At 39.3% G+C, this 15,306-nt stretch overlaps 1 protein-coding gene across 3 annotated transcripts in view; it reads left to right on the top strand.

The window, feature by feature from the left end:
• Positions 1-15,306, top strand: part of LOC115847712 (zinc finger protein 665-like) — a 50,157-nt gene that overhangs the window by 14,891 nt on the left and 19,960 nt on the right. For 2 of the 3 annotated variants that reach the window (XM_060289118.1, XM_060289117.1), the window contains exons 4-5: positions 2,257-2,429; positions 12,861-12,987. In XM_060289118.1, coding sequence (XP_060145101.1) covers positions 2,257-2,429; positions 12,861-12,987 — 300 coding nt within the window. Of the gene's footprint in view, positions 1-2,256; positions 6,404-12,860; positions 12,988-15,306 lie in introns of those variants that run through there. The other variant, XM_070044239.1, reaches the window with a different exon arrangement.

Here is a 15,306-nt window from a genome sequence, read left to right as displayed (position 1 = left end):
TTCCACTCGTGTACTGTGCTACCTAGTTGGGAAACGTATACCCTTCCTGATTTTGTACTCCTCTAAGTTTGTATGATTGTGCCTCTATAACTCTGTTTTTTTTTTTTTTTTGCGGTACACGGGCCTCTCACTGTTGTGGCCTCTCCCGTTGTGGAGCACAGGCTCTGGACACGCAGGCTCAGCGGCCATGGCTCACGGGCCCAGCCGCTCCACGGCATGTGGGATCTTCCCGGACGGGGGCGCGAACCCGTGTCCCCTGCATTGGCAGGCGGACTCTCAACCACTGCGCCACCAGGGAAGCCTATAACTCTGTTTTTGAAATACATAGTCCAAGGCTCTGAAATTTTTCTAGTTTGTTTGCTGTGATAATCCACCCTTAGTTAATGGACAACTTCTGGTGGACTCTCTATGGAGTGGGTTTACTGGGTAACAGAAAATTCTTACAGAGAATGCTTTTCCTCATATCTTGTAACATTTTCCTGCTACACACAGAATCACCACTTCAGGCTATTTAGTGGAGAGTTCAGCATGTTCCAGGTTACCATCAGAGCCTGGCCGATTAGTCTTTCCACATTCTTTTTTCTGCTTTTGTGGAGTGACACAAAGGCACGTCTCAAGGGCACTGTGACAGTGTTTCATATATGCTAATGACCATTCCCTTTCAGCCTCAGTTAAATGGTATAGGAATTTCTCCTAAGAAAAGTGTCCAAGTTCACATCGCCGTATTTGTGACACTGTTGAGTAAATTGTTGTTGATGCCATATTTTTCATTACCTGTGTGTGCACCATCGTTCATTCTACGTCTACACCTAATTTTGAAGCATCTTAATGAGAGAGCTTATGAGGTGGAGTGACACCTCCAATGATGAACCAGAAACCATTTCCAGGAGGGATGCCTGAACAACATTTTTAGTTACACAGCTCACGTCTTCTTGCATCTCCTTTGAAGTTTTCTTTTTAAACTCTTGGAATTTTCTGTAATATTATGTAATTTATACTGCTTGGCTGGGTAGTCATGCTTAAGTGATGTTGTCTTAGTCTGTAGGTCTAGGTTCAAATCCTGTTTCTCTCACTACTTTCTGTGTCAGTTGGGATCATGTACAGAAAACTGTGAGTCTTCTGTCCTAATTTGAAAAATTGTGGTAAGTTTCTTCAAGCCATTTAAAGGAAATTATTACTGTTAGATGCCTTAGAATAGTGCACGTTTTTAGTAAAGACTCAAAAGGTAATTTTGTATATCAAGATATATTAATAGTGTGTCATGTTTATTGACGTCCCTTTGCATTTTATATCGTATGCTTCTTTTGTTTGTTTGTTTTGCAATTTGTCTCAACGACGTCGTTTCTGAGCGTAGTTAATAAATTTACCAGTTGCTCCCTCTTTATTGTGTATATTGTGGAGCCAATGAGCTGGATGTTTAAGGGCACTTCATAGGTTGGGAATTGCTCCATTAATTGGTTGTAAATGTAAATGGAGAATATTTTATTCATAAATATCTAATTTTGATTTACGGATGATTGGCTTTTAGATGTTTTATGCTTTTTCATGGATACATAGTTTTATAGGAGGTACTGAGAAAAATATTTTGTTTTTCAAAAAGTTGTTTTATCAAATTCTTCATTTTCTCTATGCTATATTTGTTTCCCAATTCTATCTGCAACTCATTTAGATTATTCATCAATATGCTAGTTTTCTTTTTTTCCTTTTATTTTGGCCATGCTGCACAGCTTGTGGGATCTTAGTTCCCTGACCAGGGATTGAACCTGGGCCCTCTGTAGTGAAAGTGCGGCGTCCTAACCACAGGTCCACCAGGGAATTCCTGCTAGTTTTCTATTACTGACTGTTACAATATGTTGTCTGTTATTTAGCAGTTATTTGTGAATAATAGGTATGCAGAATATACGCATAGTGTAATGTCTTTTTCTCCTCAGCTATGAGACAGCAGTATGTTTACTGTTAATTGGTGTGTGCTTATACATCATGGTGGAAATATACTTTCTTTGATAGCTAACAGAAGTTATTCCTATGTGAGTATTTTTGGCATACATTGTTTGAAAGTACAGTACCCTAAAATTAATCACTTTTTCTTTAGTGAAGAATCATTCCTTTTGTGTTCCTAAAAACTTGAAGATCTTTGTTGGAAAGTTAATAACTTTGGTATAAGTGTTAGTTTTGGTGTAATATCAGGTATTAAGCATGAAGCGTTTATTTATGAATTAAAATGAATAGGCTACTTATGGTTCTTTTATCTTCTAGACATCTCTCCTACACACGTGATCAAGAAATTACAACTAAAAGTAAACACTGGTAGAGGAGAAGTATTACAAAAAGTGATGTTGGGAAGACATGAAAGGAATAAAGTGAAACGTTTTAACCTCAGGGGAATCCAGGAAAATATATCTGACTTTGAGCCTCAGCAGAGAGATGAGGTAAGAAATTACAAAGGAACTCCTATGTCCCATAATGAAAATCCTACTGATAAGAGAGATGGACTTGGTAGGAGTGTTGCAGGAATTAAGCCTAGTGAAAATAGGCTTGCATCAAGCTTTCGGGATGAATTGCATATATTTAAAAGTGAACAAAAAATTGGTGAATTTAATCAAGCTGACAAGAATATCAACAGTAGTGCCTCATTTTCACCACCTCAGACAGTTACTCCTGTTGTCCAGACAAGCATTTCTGATACAAATGGGAACGATTTTGTGCATCCTTCAGTACTGACACAAGACCAGAGGGCACACAGGGAACAACCTTACAAATGTGATGAGTCTGGCAAAACCTTTCATCAGGTCTCAAACCGCACTCGACATCAGATCATCCATACAGAAGAAAAATTACATAATTGTGATGTATGTGGCAAAGTTTTTAGTCAAAATTCAGACCTTGCAGTTCATCAGAGAACTCATACTGGAGAGAAATCTTACAAACATAACGTGTGTGGCAAAACCCTTGATCATGGCTCACACATCACTGGACATCAGGTAATCCATACAGAAGAGAAGTTTTATAAATGTGACATATGTGAAAAAGTCTTTAGTCACAAATCAAACCTTGCAGTTCATCAGAGAATTCATACTGTAGAGAAACCTTACAAATGTAATGTGTGTGATAAAGTGTTTAATCACAACTCGAATCGTAGAAGACATCAGTTAATCCATACAGGAGCAAAACCATATAAATGTGATGTATGTGGCAGAGTCTTTAATCGAAATTCAATCCTTGCACTTCATCAGAGAATTCATACTGGAGAGAAACCTTACAAATGTAACGAGTGTGGGAAGGTCTTTAGTCGAAAAGGAACCCTTGCAAGTCATCAGAGAATTCATACTGGAGAGAAACCTTACAAATGTAATGAGTGTGGTAAAACCTTTTATCACAGCTCAATCCTCGCTCGACATCAGATAATCCATAAAGGAGTGAGAATATATAAATGTGATGTATGTGGCAAAGTTTATAGTCGAAATTCAAATCTTGCAGTTCATCAGAGAACTCATACTGGAGAGAAGCCTTACAAATGTAATGAGTGTGGCCAGGTCTTTAGTCAGAAAGCAGCACTTGCATGTCATCAGGCAATTCATACTGGAGAGGATCCTTACAAATGTAATGTGTGTGGCAAAATCTTTCATCATAGCTCAAACCTCAGGAAACATCAGGTAATTCATAAAGGAGGAAAATTATATAAATGTGATGTGTGTGGCAGAGCCTTTAGTGTACGTTCATACCTTGCAAAACATCATAGAATTCATTCTGGAGAGAAACCTTACAAATGTAATGACTGTGGTAAGGTCTTTCGTAAAAAAGCAGTCCTTGCAGTTCATCAGAGAATTCATACTGGAGAGGAACCTTACAAATGTGATGAGTGTGGCAAAGTCTTTAGTAAAAAATCATCCCTTGCTAGCCATCAGGTAATTCATACTGGAGAGAAATGTTACAAATGTAATGAGTGTGGCAAAACCTTTCATCAGAGCTCAACCCTCACTCGACATCAGATAATCCATACAGGAGAGAAATTATATAAGTGTGATGTATGTGGCAAAGTTTATAGTCGAAATTCAGACCTTGCAATTCATCAGAGAGATCATATTGGAGAGAAACCTTACATATGTAATGAGTGTGGCAAGACCTTTAATTACAGATCGAAACTCAGTAGACATCAGTCAATCCACACAGAAGAGAAATTATATAAGTGTGATGTATGTGGCAGAGTCTTTAGTCAAAATTCATATCTTGCAAGACATCAGAGGATTCATACTGGAGAGAAACCTTACAAATGTAATGAGTGTGGCAAAAGCTTTAATGATAAGTCAGCCCTCAGGCGACATCAGGTGATCCATACAGGAGCAAAACCTTATAAATGTGATTTTTGTGGCAAAGGCTTTTGTCGTAATTCGCACCTTGCAGGTCATAAGAGAATTCATACTCGAGAGAGACCTTATAAATGTAATGTCTGTGGCAAGGTCTTTACTCAAAATTCACACCTCAGGATTCATCACAGGATTCATACTGGAGAGAAACCTTACAAATGTAGTGAGTGTGGCAAGGTATTTAGTCAAAATCCAACCCTTGCAAAGCATCGGAGAATACATACTGGAAAAAAAACCTTATAAATGTAATTAGTGTGGTAAGGTCTTTATTCAGAATTCACTGCTTGCATCTCATTGTAGAATACATGCTGTAGAGAAACCTTTCAAAAATATTGAGTGCTGAAAAGGCTTTACTCAGATTTCAACCCTCACTACACGTTAGGTAATAAATACAGAGGGGAAACCATATTAATGTAATATAGGTGGGAAGGACTTCCTTGAAAATTGACACTTTAAGTTCATGGGAGATTCACAGTGGTAGAAATCATGCAGATGTCTTCAGTGTGGCAAAGCCTTACCTATGATTGGATAATCCATGCTAGACAGAAACCATAGAAATGTAATGAATGTCTCAAAGTCTTTAGTCAGAATTCATACCTTAATATCCACCGAAGAATTTATACTGGAGAGAAATCTTTCAAATATAATGTGTGGCATATCCTTCAGTTTACTTTCAGTCCTACCTTACCATCAGGTAATCCATACTGGTGAGAGACTTTAAGTGAGGGTTTTAGCAGGTGTGCACATGTTACGCTTCATTGGAAAAATCACGCTGGAAAGAATCAGATAAACGTATTTAGTATGACCAGGCCTTTGGAGAAGAAATTCATTCACCAAAGAATTCATTCTGGAGACTACCTCACAAATGCCATGAATGGGCAAAACCTTTACTCAGGGCTCACGTCTCACCAATCATCAGATAATCCATACTGGACAGGACATTCCAGATGTACTGAATGTGGCAAAGCTTTTGTGTTGTGCCTTAAACTGAGGGTTCACCACATACTTCATACTGGAACATTCAGTGAGTATTGCAAGGTTTCAGATTATTGCTCATTCATCACTAGATATCAAAATACTTATCCTGGAAGGAAACCACACAAATGTAATGTGTGTGGCAAGAAATGTTGTAAAGGTTTTCATCAAGTATCAACACCTTTGGTGTAATGATATGGAAAGTTTTTGAGCCCTTCTGACAACAGACTGTATCAGAGAATCCATACTAGAAACAAATGTCTTTAGTTCTTTGAGAGTAATCTGAGATATTGCATACAAGAGAATAATTACAAGTCACGTATGGTAAAACGTATGACATGATGTGTATGACAGGAAGCAGGACGTGTGTGGAAATGGCCTGTTATCTTCGTATAAATATTTGTCTTTTCTTGAAAAGGCTATGTTGCTCTTAATGCCTTTCAACCCGAAGTTTGAAGTGTGTTCATTTTATGCCTTAACTACAGGACTTTCAGAATGGTCTCTGGGAAAGAGTCAATAAGATGAGGGGGCTGACTTCATTAACTGTAGTTCATCCACATCCATGTCCCCTGGTAAAAGTGGGACCCTTTATTATCAAATTCAGTAGCGTGTGAATTAGCATTAGTTGGGGGGTGGCAGTGAGTAGTGTAAAACTGTGACATGACTAATCATGCTTACTATGTTCGGGCCCTTCTGTAGATAGGCCATTACAGGTTACAGCACAGAATGGTCTACCAACTGGCCGTGAACAGAGCAGAAGGGACATTAAGGAACTGGGCTTTTCCCGGGAGGAGAGTGACAGGTTCCTAGGGGCTGATTATGTGGTAGAAACAGTACAAAGGAAAAGCTGATCACTTTTTGCAGTGAATGGGAATAGCTGTTGTATATATGTGTGTTTAATGAAAAATTAGTTTTTTTCTTGGAACTTGAAAGAGAGCAGTTAGTGTGAGAAAAACAGTATGTGCATGTGTATGATTCACATTTGACTGTTGCCATTACATTTTGCTTTGGTTTAATTCTGAATCAATTAAAATAGGTGTTCTTTAATTAATAAAATCAATCGTTTTTCATAACCCTGGATGAATCATGTTTCTTCCACCAACACAGTTTTATTCCACCTACACAGTTTTATTCCACCTTAATACTTTATAACAGAAGCTAGCATTGCATCATTAGGCTCTCAGGGTTGAAAGAATCTGTAAAAATTTCTTTCCCTGATGGAATCAAACAACATACAATTTATGGATTATATATTCATAATTTGTATCTGATTTATTCTCTGCAAACTCTGCTCCAGAATATTTATGCGGCTATAGTGAAAATACCGTAGGAGTGCATTTCAGACTCTGCCTTCTATTAAAGAACAAAAATTGAACGAAGTAAATTTAAAGAACTAACTGGCTTTCATGAGTGATTTGTGAATCAGTGTGCATCCCATCTAGTATCAATAAATAAAGAGGGGCTCAAAGCAGCTGTACAAAATGCAAATCATTTGTAAATAGAAACCAGGCAGGATAAGAAAGATATTTCCAAAAGAAAAAAGTTTTTTTGGCAAGGTTACCTTTTGCTGGGGGAGGGATTGCAAAGGTCTTTTCCTGTAGGTTACATCTGTAGTGTTGTTCAGGGAATTCCAGAGTGATTGATTTAAGGTCACATTCCTGGAAGGGGTGAAACTGCAAGTAAGTCTTGGTTTGCTGTCCTGGGGGCAGGCGACTCCACATTGGGGCTGTGCTTTTTGAACATTCCTTAAAACCTGCTCCACATCCATGAGTATGCATTACGTGAACGTAGTGCTTCATATTCTTTATTGTGTCCAAGGTAAACCGAAGGCATGCACCTTGATTTACATGACGGGAAAATAACAAATATAGTACGCATATGCAAAATATTAGAAAACTTAAAAATCATAAATCTCTCTTTTGTGCTTGAATCACTCAGTGAAATAATTTGAAAATATTGATGTTCATGCGTTTTCTCTTAAAAATGAACAATGTACAATGGGAATATTTTTGTTTGATAGATAAACTTGAAATTTCATACATTCACTCCCCAAATATTTTTTGTTGTTGCTAATTGTAATTGTAGCCATTCAGTGGAAAAAGGTGGGACCCCACTAAAGGTCATTTAGATTGATATTAACGTTGAAGTGTTATGAGAATGTGTGTTACATTATTCAGGTTTCTAGGGGGACAGGGGAGACTTCTAAGTTGTTCAAAAAATGATTTGAGACAACAGGGAGTGGTCACTGGCTTGGTTTGTTAACGTGATCACTATTTGAGGCTTGTTGGAGGATATGCATATGGTTTGAACTACCAGTTTGCATCACAGGAAGGATCCATCAGGCTTCCTCATCAGCTTGCCCAGAGAAGCAGAATAGGAAGAGGTTGTGAGACTTAGAAGGTGTCAGTAATCAAGCATCAAAAACTGGAGTCAGACGCTTTAATAAAACACTGAATGTTTACTCCTGAAACTCCTGATTTCTTGGTTAGGATACACCATAGTTTTCTTTTCCTTTTTAAGAAAAAAGTATTTATTTGGCTGCGTTGGTCTTAGTTGCGGAGCGCGGGTTCTTCGTAGCTGCATGCAGGCTCCAGAGCCCGCAGGCTTATTTGCCCCACGGCATGTGGGATATTAGTTACCCAACCAGGGATCGAACTCACATCCCCTGCATTGGAAGACGGATTCTTAACCACTGGACCACCAGGAAAGTTTACCATACTTTTCTTCATGCTAATAATTCATTACAGTTTTCCCCCTGCAGCAGACATATGTTCCGTTGTTCAATAGGGTTGTTGAAAAAGTTTGTAAAATACTATTTAAATAAATTGCCCAAGATATTTTTACCCTCGTTTAATAAAAGTTAATGCGTGGAACTGTTGTTTAGATAATCTAAGCAATTTACCAGAAGAGCAATTATCCAAAGGCTATTAAAATTTTGATTATAATCATTGTATTAAGCAATAGGTTACATGGTTTCTTTTCTTTTGATTTTTTTGTTTGTTTTTGTTTTGTTTTTTTGGCAGCACCGCATGGCTTGTGGGATCTTAGTTCCCCGACCAGGGAAAGAACCCAGGCGGTGGCAGTGCAAGCACTGAGTCCTAACCACTGGACTGCCAGGGAATACCCCACATGGTTTATTTTCTACTGTAATATATATATGTTTTAAATACCCCTTTTCTTCTGCATTATTTTTTCCTTCCAGACATATTCCCCTTTTACACCAAGGGATGTATAAATCTGTGGGTTGTTTGGGGACTCTTGTGACATGAATATGCTCACAACGCAATGACATGTACAAAGTAGGGGCACTATAAACCTGATAGAAGAGTGTTCTTTTAGGGGTTCAGTTAAATGCAAGAACTGGAATGGCCAAATGGTGAAGTGAAATCTTTTACCTTGTGAGTTGGCTATGGTCAGGTGTTTGAAAATCAAGTTTGTGGAGTTGAATAAACAGTGAACTTGTTACCGAGTCCAAGCTTGCTGTGTTAGCCACACAACAGGCCAGTAAATCGGGAGACGAGGAAGGTGTTGAGTCAAGGAACAGCAACTCTTTCGGAGAGATGGCAGACTAGTGTCTCAAAAAAACCCATCTTACCGGGGTTTGGATGCCAGTTTCTTTTATAGAAAAGAGAGGCAGAAGAGGTGGGGAAGTAAAGTAAAAAGGCCATAAGTCTTGCGAATATCTCCTGGAATGGCCAGCCTTGGGCAGGGGATGTGTTAATTTCTTCTTTCTTGCAGCCATTCACAGGTGGACAGGGTCAGGGTGCTTCCCTGAACAAAGGCACTTTGGTTTAACATTCAGGCAGATGGGTAGGGTTCCCTGAGGTAGGCCGTTGTGTATAGACAGTATCCTTTTAGTGAACAAAGGCAAGAGGAAGCAAAGGTTAAAGTAAAAGAAACAGATCCAACATGGAGTCAGGATTGACTCTTCCCTGTTACAAACTGAATGAAATTTTAAGGGTGAATAACAAAGATCACAAGATTCCAGCTATAGTTTTTGACAAGGAGACAATCTCCATTGCCCGATATCTAGAAGCCATTCTCAGTGATTGGTATTCACATTCAGAGTCAGTGAATTCTGCAGAGAAAATAAGATTTGTGCTACTCATACCATGACAACTGATACCGGATATCCTCCAGTTAGAATTTGATCCTGACCAAAAATAAAATGTTTTCCTTGGATAAGTGATCTTAATTTTGATTTGTATTATCTTTTCTCTCACAGTTCCAAGTAAGAGTCACTGTTATTAAGGCTTTATGCCCAAAAACTTACTGAATTTTCATGTCTGAAAACACTGACGTTTACTTTCATTTCACAAATGAAGGATTTTAGGGCAAAGACAGATTTAGACCCGTTCAGTTCCATCCCAGTGAGTGACTGAATCAGGAATTGAATCCATGTTGTCCAGCTTTAAAAACAAATCTTTTAATCAAGTTGCTACACTAACAAGGCTAATTATGTCTATCCTTCAACTCTTCAACATCTGTATTTAATTTTGCATCTGTTGCCTTTTTTTTTTTTTTTTTTTTTTTTGCGGTATGCAGGCCTCTCACTGTTGTGGCCTCTCCCGTCGCAGAGCACAGGCTCCGGATGCACAGGCTCAGCGGCCATGGCTCACGGGCCCAGCTGCTCCGCGGCATGTGGGATCCTCCCGGACCGGGGCACGAATCCGTGTCCCCTGCATCGGCAGGCGGACTCTCAACCACTGGGCCACCAGGGAAGCCCTGTGCTGATGTTTTTATGCTGCAACTTTTGTAAAGTTTTCTTTTGAAGTAGTCGTTTTTTTGTGGAATCTTTTTGTTTTGTATATATAAAACCTTGTCACCTGCAAAAAAACAATTTTAACTTTTTTCAATTATCATATCTTTGATTTCTTTGTCTTGTCTAACGGCTCTAGCTAGGGCGTTCAGTACTTTCTTGAACAGCAGTGTAGACATCTTTTCCTTTTTAAAAAATATTTTATTTTATTTTATTTTTTTGGCCATGCTGTGTGCCATACAGGATCTTAGTTCCCCTTCTAGAGATCGAACTCATGCCCCCTGCAGTGGAAGCAGGGAGTATTAACCACTGGACCGCCAGGGAGGTCCTGCTTTTCCCTCTTTTGTTGTAAGCATTTAACATTGTAGACCTTTTTTTTTAGGCCGTGCCATGCAGCACGTGGGATCTTAGTTCCCTGTCAAGGGATCGAACCCACACCTCCTACAATGGAAGCACAGTCTTAACCCCCAAAGTGCCAGGGAAGTCCTTGACTTTTGTTTTAATACAGCTTTGACTGCATGTTATAAATTTTAGTATGTTGCGTTTTTATTCTCATTCAAATATTTTTAAAATTTCCTTGTGATTTCTTCTTTGACCCATTGCTTCTTTAAGAATGGGCTGTTTAATTTCCTCATTTGGGGGATTTTCCTGTTTTCCTTCTGCTCTTTATTTCTAGTATCTTTTCATTGTGGTTGGAGAAGATACTTTTTATGATCTCAACCTTCTTAAATTTGTTAAGATTTGTTTTGTGGCCTAAGATGTGGTCTTTCCTGGAAAATGTTTCATGTGTGCTCTAGAAGGATGTGTTTTCTGCTGTCATTGGGTGGAGTGTTCTGTACATGTCTCTTAGGTACAGTTGTCCTATATTGTTGTTTAAGGCCTCTGTTTCCTTATTGATCTTCTTTTTGTTTCTATCTGTAGGTAGAACTAGGGTGTTGAAGTTTCATACTGATATTGTGCTGCTGTCTACTTCTCTCTTTATCTCTATTAACGTTTACTTCATTTTGGGGGGAGCTCTAATGTTATATGTATTTATAATTTTTATATCTTCTTGATGATTTGTACCTTATATCATTATATAACAGCCTTTGTTTCATGTCAGTTTTTGTCTTTATTTTGTATGATATAATATAGTCACCTGTGCTCTCTTTAGGATGGATTATCTTTTTCCATCCTTTAACTTTTTGCCTGTCCATCTCCTCAGATTTGTGAACGTTAACTGTTCCAACTCTCTGACACATTTTCTCTGTTTTTCTCACTCTTGTTCTCTGTTTTTCCTGTTATTTCTTCTAGTTGCCTCTATGCAGGCACGTCCTACCGTGGCAAAAGGCAGGAGACCTAGTCAGCCCCCTTCACTCCAGGGTAGTTACAGAGAAACGCATCAAGTGTTTTCTTTTGATTATGGTGTATGGTGAAATGTTCTAGTTAACTCTGTTTTATATTGATTAATACCTTCATATGTCAATTTTAGTGGATAAAATTGTATTTATATTTTTGAATATAGGTATCTATTGAGATCAGAGTTAAAGTATCCTATGTTTTCATGTTAGTACCATTTACTATAGCTGATACGTTTTCATTGTCCCAGAGATGCTGAAATTCACTTGAATAAAATTGATGATGAAAAAAATGTTGCAAAAATATGTCCAGAGACAGCTCTCATTTCAGTTAATTGTGTGTTTACATATTTATGCAAGAGTTTGTGAATGTTCAAGTGCATGGTTTGATAAAGGACATCATGATTTTATTACTGCGTAAGATATCTTTTTCAGTTGAAATGATGTCTTAAATATATTCCATGGCCTTGAATTTTTTCTACACTCTCCTGTTAATGTTTTTTATTTTCTCTTTCATTTTTTAAATGTTTTTTGGCCACACTGCTCAGCTTGCAGGGTATTAGTTCCATGACCAGGGATTGAACTTGGGTGCTCGGTAATTAAAGTGCAGAGTCCTAACCACTGGACTGCCAAGGAATTCCCTTAATGGTTTAAATAGTAATAATATTACTAACATTTTATGTACATTTTTGTGTGTGCCCACATCTGTAGTGACCTTTCAAGGTTTCTCCAGGAATTCTCTGTCAGTGTACTTTCACTGGTCTTTCTGTTAGTAAATTTTCTGCTTCTTTAGCTTCAATTCCAGAGCCCAGCCACCTTAGTTCATATGCTTGCTCTGTCATTTCTTAGCTTCTTAACCTCAGTTGAGTTGCTCAGACTGTCTCTGAGTTTTCTCCTCTGTAAGATGGGAACAGATCTTACTGTAAAGAGCTGTTAGGTTGATGACAAGCTCACATCTATAAAGCCTTTAGAGTAGTTTTTTGCATATAGGAAGTATTCAACCACTGTTAGTCATTGCTGTTGTCGTCATCATCATCATTGAAGATTTTCACTTTTTTTAAAGCCACTGTGGACTTAAGACATCACTCATTCTATAGCTCATCTAGATATTGAGTATCACTCAGTATGTAAAACATAATATGTAATACTTCTGCATAGACAATCCATTCTTGAATTTTATTTGTATGTATTTCATATATTTTCCACAAAAATGAAAACTCCACATTAATTGGAAGATATCATAATCTCATGAAAAAGCATAAGAAATTAAAATTAGAGACTGATAATTTGCTCCAAATACCTTTACGTGGATTTGTCAGAAAACGTACTTCAACTGAATTCATCCTTACCCCTCTCTTCTTGTCATTTTGTGTGCAAATAAGAACTCTCCCCAGGACCCCCTGGTGAAATGTATTTTCATTTCAGGAACAGTTGACATTCAAGGATATTGACATAGAATTCTCTCAGGAGGAGTGGGAATGCCTGGAACCCGCTCAGCAAGCCTTGTACAGGGACGTGATGTTGGAGACCTACAGGAACCTGCTCTCCCTAGGTGAGGATAACTTCCCTCTAGAAGTAGGGATCTTCCCTTGGTATCTTTGCATTTCTTTTGTGTGCCTCATTTGAGCTGGTTTTCCTTGACTGATACGAAATCCCTGTTGACTCAGATGTGAAACGCTTCATGATATGGCATCAGGAGCATAAACCTACCTTTTCTTACGATGACCTGCGCACTTCATGATGCATCAGGGGTTGTTCCAGAGCTCACGTAGTTACGGCAAGCTTTTGATATACCCACTTTCCTGTTTTCTACCCATGGGCTTTTGATTATGGAGTTCTAGGAAAAGAACTATGTTTCTGCATATTATACTGTTCCCTGTGTATTCAGAAGGAGGCAAGTAGTGGATGAATTTTTGAAATACTTTTCTAGACCCATTGGTAATGTCCTCCATCCTCTGGTGGACAAAGAACTAAGTTTCCGGAAAATCCATAGCTAATCATGTTTCTTTGTTCTTAACTGGAGGAATTTCTGTTTCTCATCTGAATATTTTACCCACTTTGTAGCAAGAGAAAGAGCCCTAGGCTGTAGATAGTGAGGTGAGTGCCTTTGGGATTGTATCAAAGTTTGAATATAGGTCAGATCTCAGAAGGGCTGAGTGGAAGCCTCATTATTATAACAGTGTTTGAGAAACTCTGAACACTCCTGTTGGAGAGTTCTGTGAGAATACCAATGTTTGTTTATTATTATGAACTCTCAGAGGGAAGTTTTTCTTCTCCATAACTTATCACTCTTTCAACATGTAAAATGCATTCTTTCACCCTGCAGTGGTGCTGCAGCTCCTACAGAGACAAAGGCAAAGTCTTTATCATGATCTACAACGCTCCGTATCTGGCTCCCGTGAACTGGTTGTTGCTTGACTTTGAGGAGTGTGAGGCGGGCTGTTTTTCGTTTCTCTTTTAAATAGTACCACATTTTATTAGTGTCATTTATTGATGTCTGTGTGTTGTGTTGGCAGCAGGGGGAAAAACGGTCAGCTTTCTCATGCATTGAGTATGACGGTAAAATTTCCTCAGTGTGCTCCTGCTGGCTAAGGGTAGCCTGTGGTGAAAGTTGAAAGCCAGTTCCCATTCCTGGAACATGCCCAGCATGGGCTAGGAGGCGCTTTGTGGAGGGAGGAATCCAGCCCCTCCCTGGCACTCGTATCTTGCCTGGGGATGTTCAGCAGAAAAGGTTGCCAGTCCGGGCTGGCAGCGGCCCTGAGCAGAGAAATGCCCACCAGGAGGGTCGAGACCAGGCCGTGAGTCTGGCAGGCTGGCGGTGAGTCCCTGCTGCCCAGTGATCCCAAAGCCTCCCGCTCAATTGAGTGCCAGTTGTCCGAAGCGAGCTGTTTTATTGGGGTTTCTGGCCCCCTCATCTCTCCCTCAGGGCATGATTTTATTGGAAGCTCAGTTCTCAGTCCATATAGATAAGAGGTGATGCCTCCAGACTCAATACCTGAACCTTTCCCAGTTCCATCCACATTTGATGTTTTTAGGATACGTAATCAGAAGATGGGAGACACTGGCTGCCCTCTTACTCCATCTGGCACCTCAGAACCTGCATGGAGCTGTCTCAGGCCCTGTCTGCTTATTTAGATCCCTCAGCCATTTCTTGTGTTCTGCTTTTGCCACAAACTGCAGGATGTGTGTAACAGCCAGTTTGAATGGATCGTATGTAACTTTTACTTAGGAAAACTGTAAAGATAATGGACAGAGAGATCCTTTTTTTAATCCCCAATCTTTCATGAGGTGACTGTGAATATTTCAGGGTTTTACTTTGGCATCTGTGGGTAAAGCTCATGGTTCCATCTGAAGGTCCTATAGAATCTGACACACATATCTTGCATTTTTTCCACTCGTGTACTGTGCTACCTAGTTGGGAAACGTATACCCTTCCTGATTTTGTACTCCTCTAAGTTTGTATGATTGTGCCTCTATAACTCTGTATTGTTTTTTGTTTTTTTTTTTTTGCGGTACACGGGCCTCTCACTGTTGTGGCCTCTCCCGTTGTGGAGCACAGGCTCTGGACACACAGGCTCAGCGGCCATGGCTCACGGGCCAAGCCGCTCCACGGCATGTGGGATCTTCCCGGACGGGGGCGCGAACCCGTGTCCCCTGCATTGGCAGGCGGACTCTCAACCACTGCGCCACCAGGGAAGCCTATAACTCTGTTTTTGAAATACATAATCCAAGGCTCTGAAATTTTTCTAGTTTGTTTGCTGTGATAATCCACCCTTAGTTAATGGACAACTTCTGGTGGACTCTCTATGGAGTGGGTTTACTGGGTAACAGAAAATTCTTACAGAGAATGCTTTTCCTCATATCTTGTAAC

The sequence above is a fragment of the Globicephala melas genome, chromosome 19 (assembly GCF_963455315.2).
Source record: "Globicephala melas chromosome 19, mGloMel1.2, whole genome shotgun sequence".
Taxonomy (NCBI): domain Eukaryota; kingdom Metazoa; phylum Chordata; class Mammalia; order Artiodactyla; family Delphinidae; genus Globicephala; species Globicephala melas.
This window is presented reverse-complemented; position numbering and strand designations above follow the sequence as displayed.